The sequence below is a fragment of the Prunus avium genome, chromosome 6 (assembly GCF_965620075.1).
Source record: "Prunus avium chromosome 6, drPruAviu1.hap1.1, whole genome shotgun sequence".
Lineage (NCBI taxonomy): Eukaryota > Viridiplantae > Streptophyta > Magnoliopsida > Rosales > Rosaceae > Prunus > Prunus avium.
This window is the reverse complement of record NC_142289.1, coordinates 14816879-14833086: the sequence shown is the minus strand read 5'-3', so window position 1 is coordinate 14833086 and position 16208 is coordinate 14816879. Positions and strand designations below refer to the sequence as shown.

General features: G+C 37.3%; 2 protein-coding genes and 1 non-coding gene across 3 annotated transcripts; 2 read left to right on the top strand and 1 right to left on the bottom strand.

Moving 5' to 3' along the window:
- Positions 1-776: 776 nt before the first annotated feature.
- TRNAL-AAG (transfer RNA leucine (anticodon AAG)) lies at positions 777-857 on the top strand. The gene has a single exon. It is a non-coding gene; the product is annotated as a tRNA-Leu (tRNA).
- Positions 858-916: 59 nt separating this feature from the next.
- On the top strand, positions 917-4881 carry LOC110747275 (uncharacterized). Its single transcript, XM_021947475.2, has 10 exons — positions 917-1123; positions 1486-1581; positions 1731-1805; positions 2234-2302; positions 3255-3331; positions 3460-3548; positions 3652-3781; positions 4090-4180; positions 4267-4332; positions 4561-4881. The coding sequence occupies exons 1-10, from the start codon at positions 962-964 to the stop codon at positions 4678-4680; spliced, it is 975 nt and encodes a 324-aa protein (XP_021803167.2). The 5' UTR covers positions 917-961; the 3' UTR covers positions 4681-4881.
- Positions 4882-5884: 1003 nt separating this feature from the next.
- DPE1 (disproportionating enzyme) lies at positions 5885-11363 on the bottom strand. Its single transcript, XM_021946838.2, has 15 exons — positions 10564-11363; positions 10263-10351; positions 10100-10160; positions 9790-9868; positions 9252-9388; positions 8979-9137; positions 8813-8889; positions 8581-8720; positions 8463-8494; positions 8289-8363; positions 7406-7478; positions 7200-7288; positions 6924-6968; positions 6639-6791; positions 5885-6152 (listed from the first exon to the last, which is right to left on the bottom strand). The coding sequence occupies exons 1-15, from the start codon at positions 11005-11007 to the stop codon at positions 6048-6050; spliced, it is 1758 nt and encodes a 585-aa protein (XP_021802530.2). The 5' UTR covers positions 11008-11363; the 3' UTR covers positions 5885-6047.
- Between the last annotated feature and the right edge of the window lie 4845 nt (positions 11364-16208).

Here is a 16208-nt window from a genome sequence, read left to right as displayed (position 1 = left end):
ACAAGTTCTCAATACCCAAACTCAAGCATATCCAATACCAAGCCAAACACATGCATTAATTCTCATTTGCTAAACTTGTGGGTCTTTAGCTCCCACTCCAAGCTCTCATGCCAAGCTCTATAATCTTTTTTCAACATAAGCAAATCATCTCTACCCATTTTCAGAGATGGGGGAAATGTCAACACAAGACACGCAGCCGCTAGAAGAACAACAAAGTACTCCCTTATGACTTGTTTCTCCTTCAGGATGCTTTGGGCCTAATTCTCGCTAACTCATAAAAAAGGACAATAAAGGCTTGATCACCACTCTATGGTGGTCAAATAATCAACAAGCCTGAACAAGTCTGTGGACGGAAAAAGACCCCAACATAAGTCTAATATAATTATGTGACTTAGGTTAAATTGGTCCTCGCAAATTCTCATTTTAGGTCCTTAAGATTGATTATAATAAAGTCATACTTTTAAAAAAAAGTGAAGTGCATTTGGTAACTAGAGAACATTGTCCACCATCGTTTAATATATTCACATGAACTCGAACAAGCCACCCATACTTGTATTATTTTTAATTAGTTCTCATTTAATTTCCGTTAAATTAATATTTTCATAAAAAAATTGCGTATTTTTGAACTCCAGTCCTATTATGGACATCTACATTAGTTGCATAATTTACAGTGCCAACAAAAATAAAACATGGATTATAAAGTGGATTTTTCATTCACTTTTCTCGAAGAATGTTATATGTTTAATTAATCATTATACCTCCTCTCTAACAACAACGTTGATATGGCCGAGTTGGTCTAAGGCGCCAGATTAAGGTTCTGGTCCGAAAGGGCGTGGGTTCAAATCCCACTGTCAACAAATCATTTTTTTTGTTTTGAATATTTTCATATTTGCGATATAAATAACCTTATCCCCTCTCTCTCTATCTCTCTCTGGTGCATATATCGAAAGAGAGCAAAGCCATGACGAGCTTGACCATGGCTTCTCTCTCACTCTCACTCTCAAAGCCTGCCTCTTCTTCTTCCTCCTCCTCCTCTCACTTTCATCGACAATTTCGAACTAGAGCTTCTTCCTCTGCTGCTCCTGGTGTCGACCTCAACACCCTTCAATCCGCCATTGCAAAGGTTCTTCTTCCTTTACGCTTTTAGTTTTTATTTACCTATTTTTATTCTTATTTCTAATTTCTCATAGAAATTGCACCATCACTAATTGTTGGTTAAGGCATACTTAATCAATGTACATTCTTTATCATGAAATTTAATTGTCAGAATGAAAATCAGCTGGAGAGTTAATGTAAATTCTTCCTCCTTCTCTCCCATTTACCTTCATTTCTATTATCTTTATTCGAATTCGTAGATAATTGGTTTAGTTTAAATTTTCAATCCCCTTGCTATTGCTAAATAGATAGAGAGAACATTATTGATTGTTGATACACATATCTTTGAGAAATAGATTGAAGTTAAATATCGCTATGCATTTTCTGCAGAAAGATAGCAGTGCGGTTAAAGAGGCACTTGATCAGCTAAGTGAAGTTGGTTGGGCCAAGAAATGGAGTTCTCAGCCTTATGTCTCACGGCGTACGGTCAGTCTCCGTTACAAGTGTGAAGTTCTGGGAAAGTGCTACTCAAAAAATTACCAACATCTGCAAACAAACCCATGCATACATGTACTTGAATGATGATCATCTGTTCAAAGTATTGACTCTTTCAAGTTTCAACATTTATGCACCAGACATCGCTTAGGGAGCTGACAACTCTTGGAATTAAAAATGCAGAAACTCTTGCAGTTCCCAGCGTCAGGAATGATGTAAGTATTCTTAAAACTAGTAATTTCTTTGGGCTACTTGCATTCAGAATGTGCAAAAATTATATACGAAACACACGTTCTTGGATGTTCATTACCTCTTCATACAGTGTACAAGATTGTTTTGCAAAGCCTCAACACCACATTTACTTATCTATCCTTTTTATTTGTGCTTTGAACTTTTATGAAGTAAACTCTCATAGCAGCAAACCCTTACCCCACACTCCCAAACCAATTCTGAATACGATTTAGAATTGTCAGCATCCTCTTGTAAATTTTTCTACCTATTTTCTTCTTACCTGTCTTTCAGCGAATCTAATATGATATGGGGAAATACGGGATACTTTACATCTAAATTGGGAATGCAGCTCTTTCTATATGCATTGGTCTCAAACTACTTTTTGTAAATTTGATATTGTTCAGTGATACAGGCGGCTTTTCTATTCACCGTGGTGGGGACGACAGGATTCTTAGGTCTTCTTGCTGGCCAACTTCCTGGGGTAAATTTGATTATATCTCCTTGTCTCTGTAAGTCCACATATAAATTATACATCAACTATCTAAACAGTGTGATTAGGAGGGATTTTAGTAATCCTATATTGTTGGGTAATGAATTTTTTTTTTAACTTTCTTTTTCTTTAGCAGTGTATAGTTGATATTATTTTTCTTTATTTTTCTTTTTCATATATTGGCATTAAAAAAAGGCCTTTTTTCTACTCTTACACAAATATATGAAATTTTAATCTAGCAAGTTTTCTTTCTCTGATCTGGAGGAGGAGACAGGAATATGGTTTTTGGATTTTACAGTTGCAATCTAACCCGGATCACATTATTACTTTTGCATGAAAGTGGAAGGCATTTTCAAAGTCCCTTTCTTGTGTCTGTGACCACACTTTAAGCATGTATTGTAGAGCTCTGGCTATATAAGCGGGGCTGAAGAATCCAATTATTATGTAAGCTACCTTTTTTTTTCGGATGAGGACCTATGTCAGTGCAATTGTATTGCTGCCAGCCTAGCACAAGGTGTTGGGGACAGACTGGATAATCGATGGCCACTTTCATTTGATAGTTGATAGTTGAAGTAGACAAGAAGACCTCTGTCCTGGATGTCACAAATTAATTAATTATAGATTGTCAACATTTTTACTAAAACAAAGAACTTAACTTCCTTATGCAAACAACTTAAATTGTAGTAGAAGTAAGATAATGATTGAAAGTGCAATGGATTCTTTTTTGCCTTTGTATCAGCCAAATCATTGCCTAGTATTTGTCAACTGCACTTTAGGGATAAAGGTTTACTTGAGTTATTTCCAAATATCATTCTTCTAGAACTATTAGATTAGGTCAATTATACACCAGAGAGAAATTTTCTTTTACATTACAGAGAAAAGAAGTTGAAAAGATTCTAGCTCTACTAACATTTCTTGGGTTTGCATAATACTGTTCTTGTAGGACTGGGGTTTTTTTGTGCCATACTTGCTTGGGAGCATCTCTTTAGTAGTTCTGGGTGTGGGAAGCACTGCCCCCGGGTAAGACTAAGCTTTAGATGCAATTGAATTTTTATGCCTTGATGACTTATGTATTTTTAACAGCATTTATGAGTAATTATCAACATTGTATTTTCTTTCATATAAAGTTATCTTCATCTGTACTTCAGGCTTCTTCAAGCTGCCATATCTAGCTTTTCATCATTTTTCCCAGATTATCAAGAAAGAATTGCTAGACATGAAGCTGCTCATTTTTTAGGTACTTCATTACACCACATATTATATACTTAATATTGTTAATAATGCATAGATTTTAGTTGCTTGCTTGATATACTGATAAAGTGATTTTTTTCTTTGAACAGTTGCTTATTTGCTGGGCCTTCCTATTCTGGGGTATTCTTTAGATATTGGCAAAGAGCATGTCAATCTTATTGACGAAAGGCTGGAAAAGCTGATATACAGTGGGCAGCTTGATGCAAAGGAACTAGACAGGTATTTACATGATCGCCATACCTACTGGAATTTAAGATTTTTCTTGAGTAATTTTTCACTTCTTAAACTGTAACAAACGGGCTCTCAGTTCTTTTGAAAATAGTGCATCTTTTCACTGTGTCAGGATCATTGTTTTCTGATAATATTATTTGGTTTATGCACAAACTGTCCATTTGCATTAAAGTTCTGTTGCAATGTTTTCACATAATTTTATCAATACTAATGCAATACATAATTACACCAATGCTGGAAATGATGCCATTATAAATTGACTGGTGGAGAAGAATTAATTTTTAGTGGTCTTTTAGGTTGGCAGTGGTAGCAATGGCTGGACTTGCAGCAGAAGGTCTGACATATGACAAAGTGATTGGTCAATCAGCTGATCTTTTCAGTCTTCAGGTTTATAACTACCATTTTCCTAAGATCAATTGTTTTCTAGATACCATGTTAATCTAATCTCAGAGACTTCATTAAAAAAATTTCAGAGATTTATCAACAGAAGCAAGCCACAGCTTAGCAAAGAACAGCAACAAAATCTTACTAGATGGGCTGTAAGTTCCTCAGTTATACAACCTGCATGCTCCACTAACTTTTTATTTATTTTTTTAATGTGAGAGAGTACGGATGAAAACCTTGGTTCTTTCACGAATAATTATGTGTTTATTTTTTTTTGTCACAGCCCTTTTATGGTTTCCTCTGTTAACTGTTAAAAATGATGGAAAAGAGATTAGTAATTGCACATTTTGTAACAAATTCTGATGCTGGGAAATGTATCGCAGGTTTTGTTTGCTGGGTCTCTCTTAAAAAACGACAAGGAAGTTCATGAAGCCTTAATCACAGCAATGTCAAACAAGGCAACTATACTGGAATGCATCGAAGCAATTGAGAAAGCTGCTTGATTCTGCAGTCAGGAATCCTGCAGGAGATTCACTTTCACATGGGACATGCGGAAGGTGCTTGACCCTATTCTTAATCTGCAACTAAGAAACTTGTACGATTTTCTGTGAGTTACCTTTGCCCTACTGTATATCACACGATATTCATTCTGTATCAACAAAACTTAAAAAGTTATGACGATGAAATGATTCATTGTACTCATACATGAGTGACTGAACCTCGAATGGCACTTCATACATTTCCATTTCCATGGGACTTAAATAAGCCCTGGTGATCAGAAAATATCTTGTATAAAGTTTTGCTTGTTTTTGACCAAGTCGGAAAATGAGAACTTGTTAATTTATTACCCCAGTTAGCTGGGAAACAGAGAAGATGGTGAATGTTTTTGTATAAGCAGCTTGATCTGCAACTAAAAAGAACTTATTTTGTAGTCTTGGGGTTGATCTTTCATGTAAACAACATACCAATAGGTTTTAAAATTTGGCACCTATGGTTCAATTTTAAAAGGAACTAGAGGTCTGTAGCTTGAAAAAATGGTTGAAAGAGAAGGCTATCCAAGTATCCAACCAATAGGTTTTAAACTTTTGTCTCCTATGGTTCACTTTGTTAAATTTCATCACTGTCCTTAATGCAGCAACTTCTTCCCACCTTCTCTCTAATGCATATATGCTAGCCATCTCCACGAATGGAGCTCCATCCTGGGGCTCCAACTCAGATAGACGTCGGCGTGCATATTCACCGATCTCTATGTTACGGTGAATCTTGCAAGCACTAAGTAATTATGCATCCCATATTCCAACATCAGGTTTCACTGGCATGTTCTTCACAAGCTCCACTGCTTTCAACCTTTCTTTATGCTCAAGGATTTCTATCGTAAACTTTTATCATCTCAAAGAACTCCATTCCTTTCTCAAAATTACCTGCATGAGTGCAAACTTGAAGAATGGGAAGAACTGTTAAGCGGTTTGGTAAGCACAACCAAACCGGTTTCTAATGTAAACACAATTTCTAATGGCAAGAAATTAAGACTCATATATTGCAAGTTTGCAACAGGTCTTGCAAATTTTGACCTACCATATAAACTTCACCATTTCTTCTATCTAAATCCTAACGTGCACGCTATACTTGCGAATGCTGGGCAAATAGTCATGCAAATTTGGTTCAAAGTATCCATCTGGAGAACCCATATATTACTGTACAAATAGATTATCTGAATAAATGCCATTTTATTCAACTGAACTTGATACAAGTCCAACATTTTTATTGAAGTAACGTAATTTATTATTCTTCTGTAGAGTATTATTCTGATACAACAACCTGTCTGTAGTTCATGACCACTTGAACAAAAAAGTTATTTAGCACCCTTAATTTACAGCCGCCCATACATCGACAACATTTCCCTCAGTTGCAAAGCTTCTGTCTCCAAGCTATCAAAGCTCCTGGAACTTGGTATCCTCCAACCCCAATTTCCAAACTGTGCAAAGAAATAAAACAAATCATTGACATGCGGTGTCAATATGTTAGGTTGCCATATTTCTACAAGAGATTAAAACCAAAAAATAAAAAGCTTAAACTTTCTGCTCAGAAGCAAAGATTCTGACTTCTAATTATTATGTCTGGTAAAATGATGGGGAAAAAAGTATGCTCTTAAATATCAGAAAGAAGGAAACAAAAAGCCTCAAATGTTTTCGTCTTGCCTCTTGCCGCCTGAGTAGAAACCCAGGAGCACATAGATTTGGATTTTATAATTTGGCCAAAACACCCAGGTTGTAAAACAGAAAAGGATAGGATGGGAGCACCCCAACCATGCCAAGAATCCGATTTGGCCTATATTCATCTACATTTTAACTCTAGAGTCTAGACCCTAACCATCAATGTGCTGCAGACAACAAAGACCTTCAACCACCATTCTACTGCCCATTACCAATTTATCGCATCTATGTATGACGCTGTCATTTACCTGAGTTGCAGGAATGTTCATCCTCGCTGAACTTCCTAACCTAAGAATATCTTGCATAGGTATGATTGCTGTTCGGGCCACAGAAGATAATGCAGCTTTTGCGAGTGCCCATGAGATATCATCTTCTTCAGCAATTGAAAGATACTTCAGGACCTGGGATAACGATAAAACTGTAAAGAAACACAAAAAGAAGCTACATCTTGTCTAACATGTAGTGTGAAATTACATATTCTAGTACTAGATTTTTCGAAAGAAAGAAAACACTAAAAACAAAAAGGAACCCACATTGGACTTCTCTTCTTGCTTCAAAACATCCCACCACCCTCGAATCTGCAAGGCAATCAAAGAAACTATTAGCCAGCTTCACTTAAAAGCTGAACGCAAAAAAGTTAAACAGAAGTCATGATCATGGGATTGGAACAACCACTACAAGAACTACAAGAATATGCTCTGCCAGCTATAATTGAGTAGCAGAAAGAAAACCTCCAGAATATGCCCGACAATCATTTGGGGAGAAACCCAGAAACATATGGAAAGAAGCCCATGGATTGATGAATTTACCGTGTCATTATCATGAGTTCCAGTGTAAACAACTTGATTGGGCTCATGATTATGAGGTAAATGAGGGTTAGCAGCATCACTTCCAAAACCTACATAGAGAATTTACACAACAGGGCAAGAACATTAGGTCATTTAAGCTTAAGGTTATTTCTCAAAGCTAATTATATAGAATACAGTAGTATAATAAATGGGCAAGAAGTCATTACCAAACTGGAGGACGGCCATTCCAGGTGCCCCTATGGATTTCCTTAGCTGAATTACATCCTCAGTGATAACTCCCTGTCATGCAATATGAGAACAAATCAAGCAAACGCTCATGAAAATGTGAATAAATGGGTATTTACATTAATAATCTTCGCAATGATAAAAGGTTTATTCGTTTACCACTATTCTGGAAAATTTAAGTTGTTAAGATGTGAGCCAACAATTATTTTATATTCTAATAAAGCTCCCTTTACACTAGAGGCCAATTTCAACTTATATAGAGAGGTTGTAATTGTAAGGGTTTCAAATCAGGACCTCCTGCTCCGATACCATGATAAAGTTTTTTTGTTTGAACACTTTCCCAAAGCTTAAGCTGTTAGGATGTGGGCCAGCAATTATTTTATATGCTAGCAATCATCAATTGGTACAAATAGCAAAGCATCTGAATCCATACAATTACTGAGGTCCAGTTACAATAAGACGGTAACATTGTAATAAACTTTCTCAATCTTATCATTGCTTCACCGTATCGAAATTTAATTTCGTAGCACCAGGATCCACCACATCAACAATGCATCTTACATGTCAAAAGATCAATCAGACATCTACCACATAAGCAGTTTTCTTCTTTTATTTTTAAGTTTTTTTCTTTCTATTTTGTAAGGACACCAGTGTAATAAAAAGAATCATTAAATCAGTAACCTCATAGCATCAAAATTTACTCCCATAGTTTTACTCTTTTTGTTTTCTTCTCTTTTTATTTGAAGGATTGAATATATTTCTGGAAGTATTAAATCAAAGAATTGAGCTATTATGTTAAGTCTTCCCAACTGCTCTGGATATGGCATTGAAAAAGAATTTTGTATCCAACCAGCTAAAACATACCAAATCTTCAGCTATTATGTTAATCTTCCCAGCTGCTCTGAATATGGCATCAAAAAAGGATTTTCCAGGGCCAGCCTACCATTGTTTAAAATAAAATAAAAAATTTCAGATTGAATGATGGGGGTAATAAAGTTCACAGAATAATAACTAGAAAACAATATATTCAAACCTGACCTTCCATCGTCCAACCATGGCAACTTTTGCTTCTGTGAACACGCCATATATTAGTGTGATAACAACATAGACATGCTACAAGATAGAAGCATAAGAAGTCTGATCTGTAATTTCTCACCAGACGGAACAGCCCAAAAGCCAGCAAGACCTCTAAAGTGGTCTATCCTGAATTCATCATATATATTCTGTGCTCTTCGCATGCGGCGTATCCACCATGAAAATCCTTCTTTCTCCATTGCTTTCCAATCATATAGTGGGCTTTATTTCAAACATTAGGTTTATCAGGAAGCTCAATGATATAGCTCAAACCACAAAACAAACTTGAAGCATTATGTATGTTTTGTATAAACCTGTCCCAGAGCTGACCAGTTTCACTGAAAGCATCCGGGGGAACACCACTAACTTCAAGAGGAAAACCATTCCGGTTCTGAAAAACTAATATATGATCAGCAATTGACACCTAGTACAGCATGCTGTGTTATGAAGATCTCCCTTTACCCACTAAAAAGTACTCACCAGCAGAAAATGTTTTTTATTGGCCCAAACATCTGCACTGTGATAACCTACGTAAATGGGCATGTCTCCCATGATACTGATTCCCTTCATCTGTGCATACTTGCGAACTTTCTGCCATTGCCTTTGGAACAAAAATTGTTCAGCAATGAAGATATTTATCTGCAAAAACAAAAACATCAGGGGAAATGGGAATTAAAGGGGCTCCTAACATTAAGTATGCATACAATAAGAAACTATAAATCAATAAGTAATAGTCAGTCACCCAGATCTCACAAAATGCTGTTTGCTCTGGTAAATGTCTTCCAAGGCTGCAAGATGGCGATTTTTCAAAGGTTCAGGCCACTCGTACCAACTGAAAGCATTTAAACTGCTGTCAATTGCTGCAAAATAAGCTGCATCTTCAAGCCAGCCTACAAAAATGTGAAACAAGAATCACACATGAGAGAGGGAAAAATGTCCACACAAGCATACAAAAGCACTCTGGAGCTGCGTTCTTTGTGCTTGGTATTTTCACCAGGACCATTTGGACAACAAGTTCTAGGAAGTAAAAGACAGTAATTTTTTAGTAAGTTAGTAACCAAAAATTTGGTACTTTCCTGAATAACACATGTGTATGTATGTATGTGCATACATTCAACTAATAGATCCTAGAACAGTTAGAATAGCACCATTCTGAAGAGTTATCGAACCAGAACTACAATATAATGCCAATTTACAACCAAGATTGTCAAATTATAACACATACAAAATTGTCACGACAGTAAAAGTATATTATAAAATTATTAGTGCACAAATAATATGAAAATCTCACTTGATATATCCGGGTCATTACGGAAATCTTCAAGCTGACTTTTAAGTTCACCTTCACTCCTAATAAGCCTCTCTGCAGCCTGACAAAGCACTAAACTATGAAATAGTTTTTGGTGTAAGAAATGAAAAACAGTTCTAAGTGAAAGTCATGGAAAACTGTTCACGATGACTTTTAAATTCACTTTCACTCCTAAATATCCCAACTTCAGTTTCACACAGTTCAACATGAAAAACTGTTCTAAGATGGCTGAAGTGAAAGTCATGGAAAACGCACAAAAACGAGCGACAGTAATGCTGTTCACATAATTTACCTTAGCTATCAGAGGATCCTTTAAGTCAGCAACAGTTGAGTAATTCACGCGGTCAGAATCACTGCATGAACCAGTACACCACAATCCCATAAGACAAATCCATACAGAAACCCATATAAATAGCCCAATATGATGGCAGATGCATTAATAAAGTTTTCCTCACACTGGTTTTGGAAGCTCTTCCTTTGTCAACAAACCATCATTGACAAGCTCCTCAAGAGATATCAACAGAGTGTTACCACAATTTGCATCCTTACAAAATCCCATCAACCAAAATTACCCACAAATTCAATTGCAAATCACAATGAGGATATGGAACACTACAGCCAATCAAAATATTAGGCTTTACACAAGTCACATATGAAATCCAAGCTGTGTGTGTATATATTATATAGATATATAAGCAATTGGGTAAGTTTTGACAAAAAAATAAATAAAAATCAATTGGGTAAGTATAATTTTACCTGACCAGAGTAAGGGGAGCCCTCTTCATTGGCGTTCCTACCAGGAGGAACCAGCGGAAGCACCTGCCAGAGGGAGCACCCGGCTTCATGAAGCCAGTCAATGAAACGAAACGCCTCCTCCCCTAAATCTCCAATGCCGTGGGGTCCACGGAACGACGTCGGATGGAGGACCACGCCAGCTCTTCTGCGCTCGCTCGGATCCGCCTGGGGGAACACGTCGCCATAGTCTGGAGGTAAGGCGTCGCCGACACCAACGACGGCAGAGGCGGAGGTCGAAACGACGGCAACAGGGGTCAGGACGACGTCGTTGGTCATTTGGAAATGTCGGAAGAGTGGAATTCTGGTTTTGGGTTGGAAGTGAGTGGAGGTGGGGATTGAGGAGGAGTTGGAGAGCTTGGGGGAGAGAGTGGAGGGGAGCTGTGAGAGAGAGCTATTCACGGCCATTGATTATGAGAGAGAGAAAGAGAGAGTTGCAGAGTGGAAGTGTGGATGACGATGATGGTGGTTGATATTGATAGGCATTCAAACAGTTCATGTGCCGATGAGGGATGCGGATCAGTTGTGTGTATTACACCCCAGTATATATATACAATATATATTATAGTGGTTGTCTCTTTCCCAAAAAGGTGCATGAATCACAAGTGCCATGTGTAGTTTGGTTCTCCTATTTAGGATAAAGATTGAGAATTTGAGATTCAAGAATGAGTGCTTTGTAAAAAATGAAAAAAGAAAACAAGAAGATATCATAGTGATTATCATTTTGATTCCATTCCAGGTCGAAGTGGTCAGGGGCCTGACGACCAAAAAACTTCAGATGGTTTGCAGAGCACGGGCTAACTATCTATTAAGTTGACCCGACCCGAACTGACCCTCCATGTATAGGATGTTCAGTTCTCAACGAAAATCATAATGGCGATGTGCTATTGATAATGTGTGGATATCATTGTGGCCAACAGAAGCGTACCAACATATTATCAATATGTTTTCATCAATATTTATAGAATTGAATTAAATTGCAATTAATTAGCCAAGCACAAATTTATTTATGGGAGTTGATTTTTCCACTTTTCTTTTCTCTACTTTCACTTTTTTTTATTTTTTAATATCTTTTAATTAATTTTGTTTCTTTTTGTACTTTTTCTCTCCTATTTTACCCTTCTGTCTACTCTCACTTCCTTTTATTTTTTAATATCTTTTAATTAATTTTGTTCCTTTTTGTACTTTTTCTTTTCTATTTTACCCTTTTGTCTACTTTCACTTCCTTTTATTTTTTAATATCTTTTAATTAATTTTGTTCCTTTTTGTACTTTTTCTTTTTCTTTTCTATTTTACCCTTTTGTCTACTTTCACTTCCTTCTATTTTTTAATATTTTTTAATTAATTTTTGTTTCTTTTTGTACTTTTTCTTTCCTATTTTACCCTTAGTAATGTGGCAAGTGAGATGCCCACTTTGGTGTTGATGTGTGAAAAAAATATAATAAAAAATTCTTTAAAAATAATATTTTTAAAACCAAAAATAAATATCCCAAACCCCACCCACCCTCTCCCTTCTCCTCTACGCACCCACCCTTCCCATCTTCTCTTTTATTCCTTTTCGTACTTTTTCTTTCCTATTTTACTCTTTTCTCTACTTTCACTTCCTTTTATTTTTTTAATATATGCTATGCTTAACACATAAATCTACCACATTTTAATACCATCTTACATGGCAGCTGATGTGGACAACCACTTCATTAAAATTATATTAGTTCTTTTTTAAGGAGATAATATTTTCTATATTTTTCTTTATTAGTTAAATTTTAAAAAAAGAAAACTAAACCCTACTGAATTAGAGACCAGTTTTCACTGCCTCCCTCAATTCCCTCTCTCCCTCCTTCCTCTCCTCCCCATCGCAGGTGCTTCGTCGGACTTCTGCCACAGCTCCGCCAGAATTAGAGACCAGTTGTTGCATAAAGAAGCCACACGCCCCAATTGATGACAAAAAACAAATTGCCGCCCCAATAGATGACAAAAAACAAATTGCCGCCCCAATTGATGACCAAAAACAAATTACCCCCAAGAACCAATTTGCTGACGAGATGACTGTTCTTTATCAAATCAACCATAATAATGTTGTGAGATTCGTAGGTTGTTGTTTAACGACCAAAACACCAATATTGGTTTATGAGTTCATCAGCAATGGCAGTCTTGATTAGCGTATTCATGTAAAAGAAGGCGAAAAACCACTACTTTCATTGGAAAAGCGGTTGAAGATAGCAGCCAATACGGCAGGAGCCCTAGCATACTTTCTGTTAATGTGCAAAATGGTAAACTGATTTAGTATGTAATTGCTGGTTTAGTGTTATACTTAGCTCATAGGCTAAGCTGTTTATAATAGTCAAATGGTTTGTTAAGTCTCATAGGACTTGACTGGACAGGTGTCTTAATCTTACTGATAGTGTAGTTGGATGGTTGAGATTGAAGCTAGGATTTGTCTAGCTCTCTCTCTCTCTCTTCTAACAGTAATATGAGCTGTGAGTGAAACAGCTCCATATACCCAACGAAATACAAAAGTTTTACAGAGCATTTTATTTCCTTCACTCTCTTCTTCAATATACCCATTTCCTCCATTTTTATCTGAAGCTTATCAAACACTAACATGGCCTCAGAGCCAGGTTGGGTCTGAATTTCTGGGCGTTGTGACTGTGAGGTTGGGTTCGAATCTGTGAGCAAAAGCTCGTTGTGTGATTCTTGAGCTCAAATCAATAATCTAGACTAACATGTCTGGATCTGGAGGAGGAGAACTCAGGGCACCCATTTTTAATGGTGAAAATTTCGATTTCTGGCAAATCAAAATGAAAACCATCTTTCGTTCGCACGAGCTATGGGATCTTGTGGAGAATGGGTACAAAACTCCGACGAAGGAGGCGGAGCTCACGGAGGCAGAGAGGAAGCTGATGCATGAGAACTTGGTGAAGGACGCTAGAGCTCTAGGTATTATCCAAGGGGTTGTATCAGATCAAATTTTTCCACGAATTGCAACTCAGGAAACTGCAAAGGCTGCGTGGGATATTCTGAAATAAGAATTTGTGGGTGATAAGCAGGTAAGATCCGTGAAACTTCAGGGTCTTAGGCGTGATTTTGAATATACTCGGATGAGTGATAATGAATCTTTGTCTGGATATATTGCTAAGTTGTTTGATTTGATTAACCAAATGAAGAGCTATGGTGAGGATCTGAGCAATCAACGAATTGTTCAGAAACTACTTATTAGTCTGCCTAAGTCCTATGACAGTATTGCAGCTGTGATAGAGAATACAAAAGATTTAGACACTATTGATGCTCAGGATGTTGTTGCTATTTTAAAAGGATATGAGCAGAGGCTTGATAGGCATGGTGACAATAGTGCAGAGAAAGCATTTGCTAGCTTCAACGTTGGATCAAAGGCAGCACGGTCTAATGGTTACACCAGTAAGTCTCAAAAGAATGCCAAACCACACGGGCAGCAATGGGGCAACAAGGGTGATGGAGGTAATAAGCCTAATTCCTCTGTGAAAAATGAGACAGACAACACTGGAAATAAATGCAAATTCTGTGATAAATTGCACTATGGAGAGTGTTGGCTTAAGAATAAGGTCAAGTGTCACAAGTGTAACAAAATTGGGCATATTGCAAAATATTGTCATACAAACAAGGGTGTGCAGCAGGTGAACTTTGCTAATCAAGTTGAAGAAACTGGAAATTTATTTTATGCTAATCACTCTGGATAGGACAGAAGAAGAATAGGTGATGAGTGGTATATTGACAGTGGTTGTAGCAACCACATGACATCAAGGACCGATTTACTTGTGGATATTGATAGAAGGGTAAAAGCAAAGGTTCAAGTAGGCAATGGAGTTTTGGTTGAAGTGGCAGGAAAAGGGACACTAATCATTGAAACAATGAAGGGTAAGAGGTATATAAAGGAGGTTATGCTTGTACCTAGTCTAGCTGAAAATTTGCTAAGTGTAGGACAGATGACAGAGCATGGCTATTTTCTTGTATTTGGAGATCACAAGGTTGACATCTTCGATGATAGTTCCTTAAGTAACATGGTGGTAAGTGTAAAGCAAAAGGGGAACATGTGTTTTCCTTTAACTTTCAACACAATCAAGGAGGTTGCCTTGAAAAAAAATGTGTAAGAATGCTCCAAGATATGGCACAAGAGGTTTGGGCACTTAAACTTTCGAAGTCTCAAGCTGTTGCAGAGCCAAGCAATGGTATTAGGGCTGCCTGAAATCCAAAATGGTGAAGTGTTGTGCCACGGTTGTGTATTGGGGAAGGGTCACAGGGAGCCATTCCCTAAGGAATCAAAGTGGAGAGCCAAGGAGCCATTAGAACTGATTCATTCAGACTTGTGTGGTCCAATGCAAACAGCAAGCCTAGGTGGAAATAAATATTTTATCACATTCATAGATGATTTTTCAAGGATGTGCTGGGTTTATTTTCTGAGAAACAAGTCCGAGACATTCCATGTGTTCAAGAAATTCAAAGTAATGGTGGAGCTTCAATCTGGATACCATGTGAAGAGGTTGAGGACTGATTGGGGAGGAGAATTCATCTCAGCTGATTTTCTTCAATTTTGTGAAAATCTGGGAATAGAAAGGCAGCTCAGAGTAGCTTATTCTCCACAGCAAAATGGCGTTGCGGAGAGGAAAAACAGAACCATTGTAGAAATGGCAAAGTGCATGATTCATGACAAGGAGCTTCCCTACACGCTTTGGTGTGAGGCAATGAATACCTCTGTGTATTTACTTAATAGAAGTCCAACCCGAGCTTTGGAGAATACTACACCTTTTGAGAAGTTTAGTGGGAGAAAGCTTGGAGTTAAACATCTCAAGGTGTTTGGCTCGGTGTGTTACTCACTTATTCCTGGAAAGTTAAGGCATAAGCTAGAAGCAACAAGTGCCATAGGAGTTTTTATTGGATATGGTACATGTGAGAAGGGATACAGAATATTGAATCTTGCAACTCAGAAGGTTTTGCTCTCAAGGGATGTGGTTTTTGATGAGCATGGCAAATGGGACTGGGAGCAACACAAAGTGAAAGAAATCTGCATTCCACTTCCTGCGGATGAAATGTCAGATATGAGAACAACTGAAACAGAAGAAGAATATGCTTTCCAAGAACCTGAAACAGAAGAAGAACCTGCAGATGATCCCTCGGTTGATGACACACCTTTGAGGTACAGAAATCTGAGTGAGATCTATACAAGTTGCCATTCATGCATAGTGGAGCCTGAGAACTTTGATGAAGCTGCACAGGATGAAGCTTGGAAGAAGGCAATGGAAAATGAGATGAACATGATTGAGAAGAATCAGACGTGGGAATTGGTAAATAGACCTTTCAACAAACCTATAATTGGAGTAAAATGGGTGTACAAGACTAAGTTGAACTTGGATGGTTCGGTTCAAAAGCATAAAGCTAGACTAGTTGCAAAGGGCTATGCACAAAAGCCCGGAATAGATTATAATGAAACCTTTGCACCTGTGGCAAGGTTGGATACTATACGAACTCTCATTGCCTTGGCTGCAAAGAATAGTTGGAAAATGTATCAATTAGATGTGAAATCAGCTTTTCTGAATGGAGTGCTTCAAGAGGAGGTGTATGTAGAACAGCCCGATGGT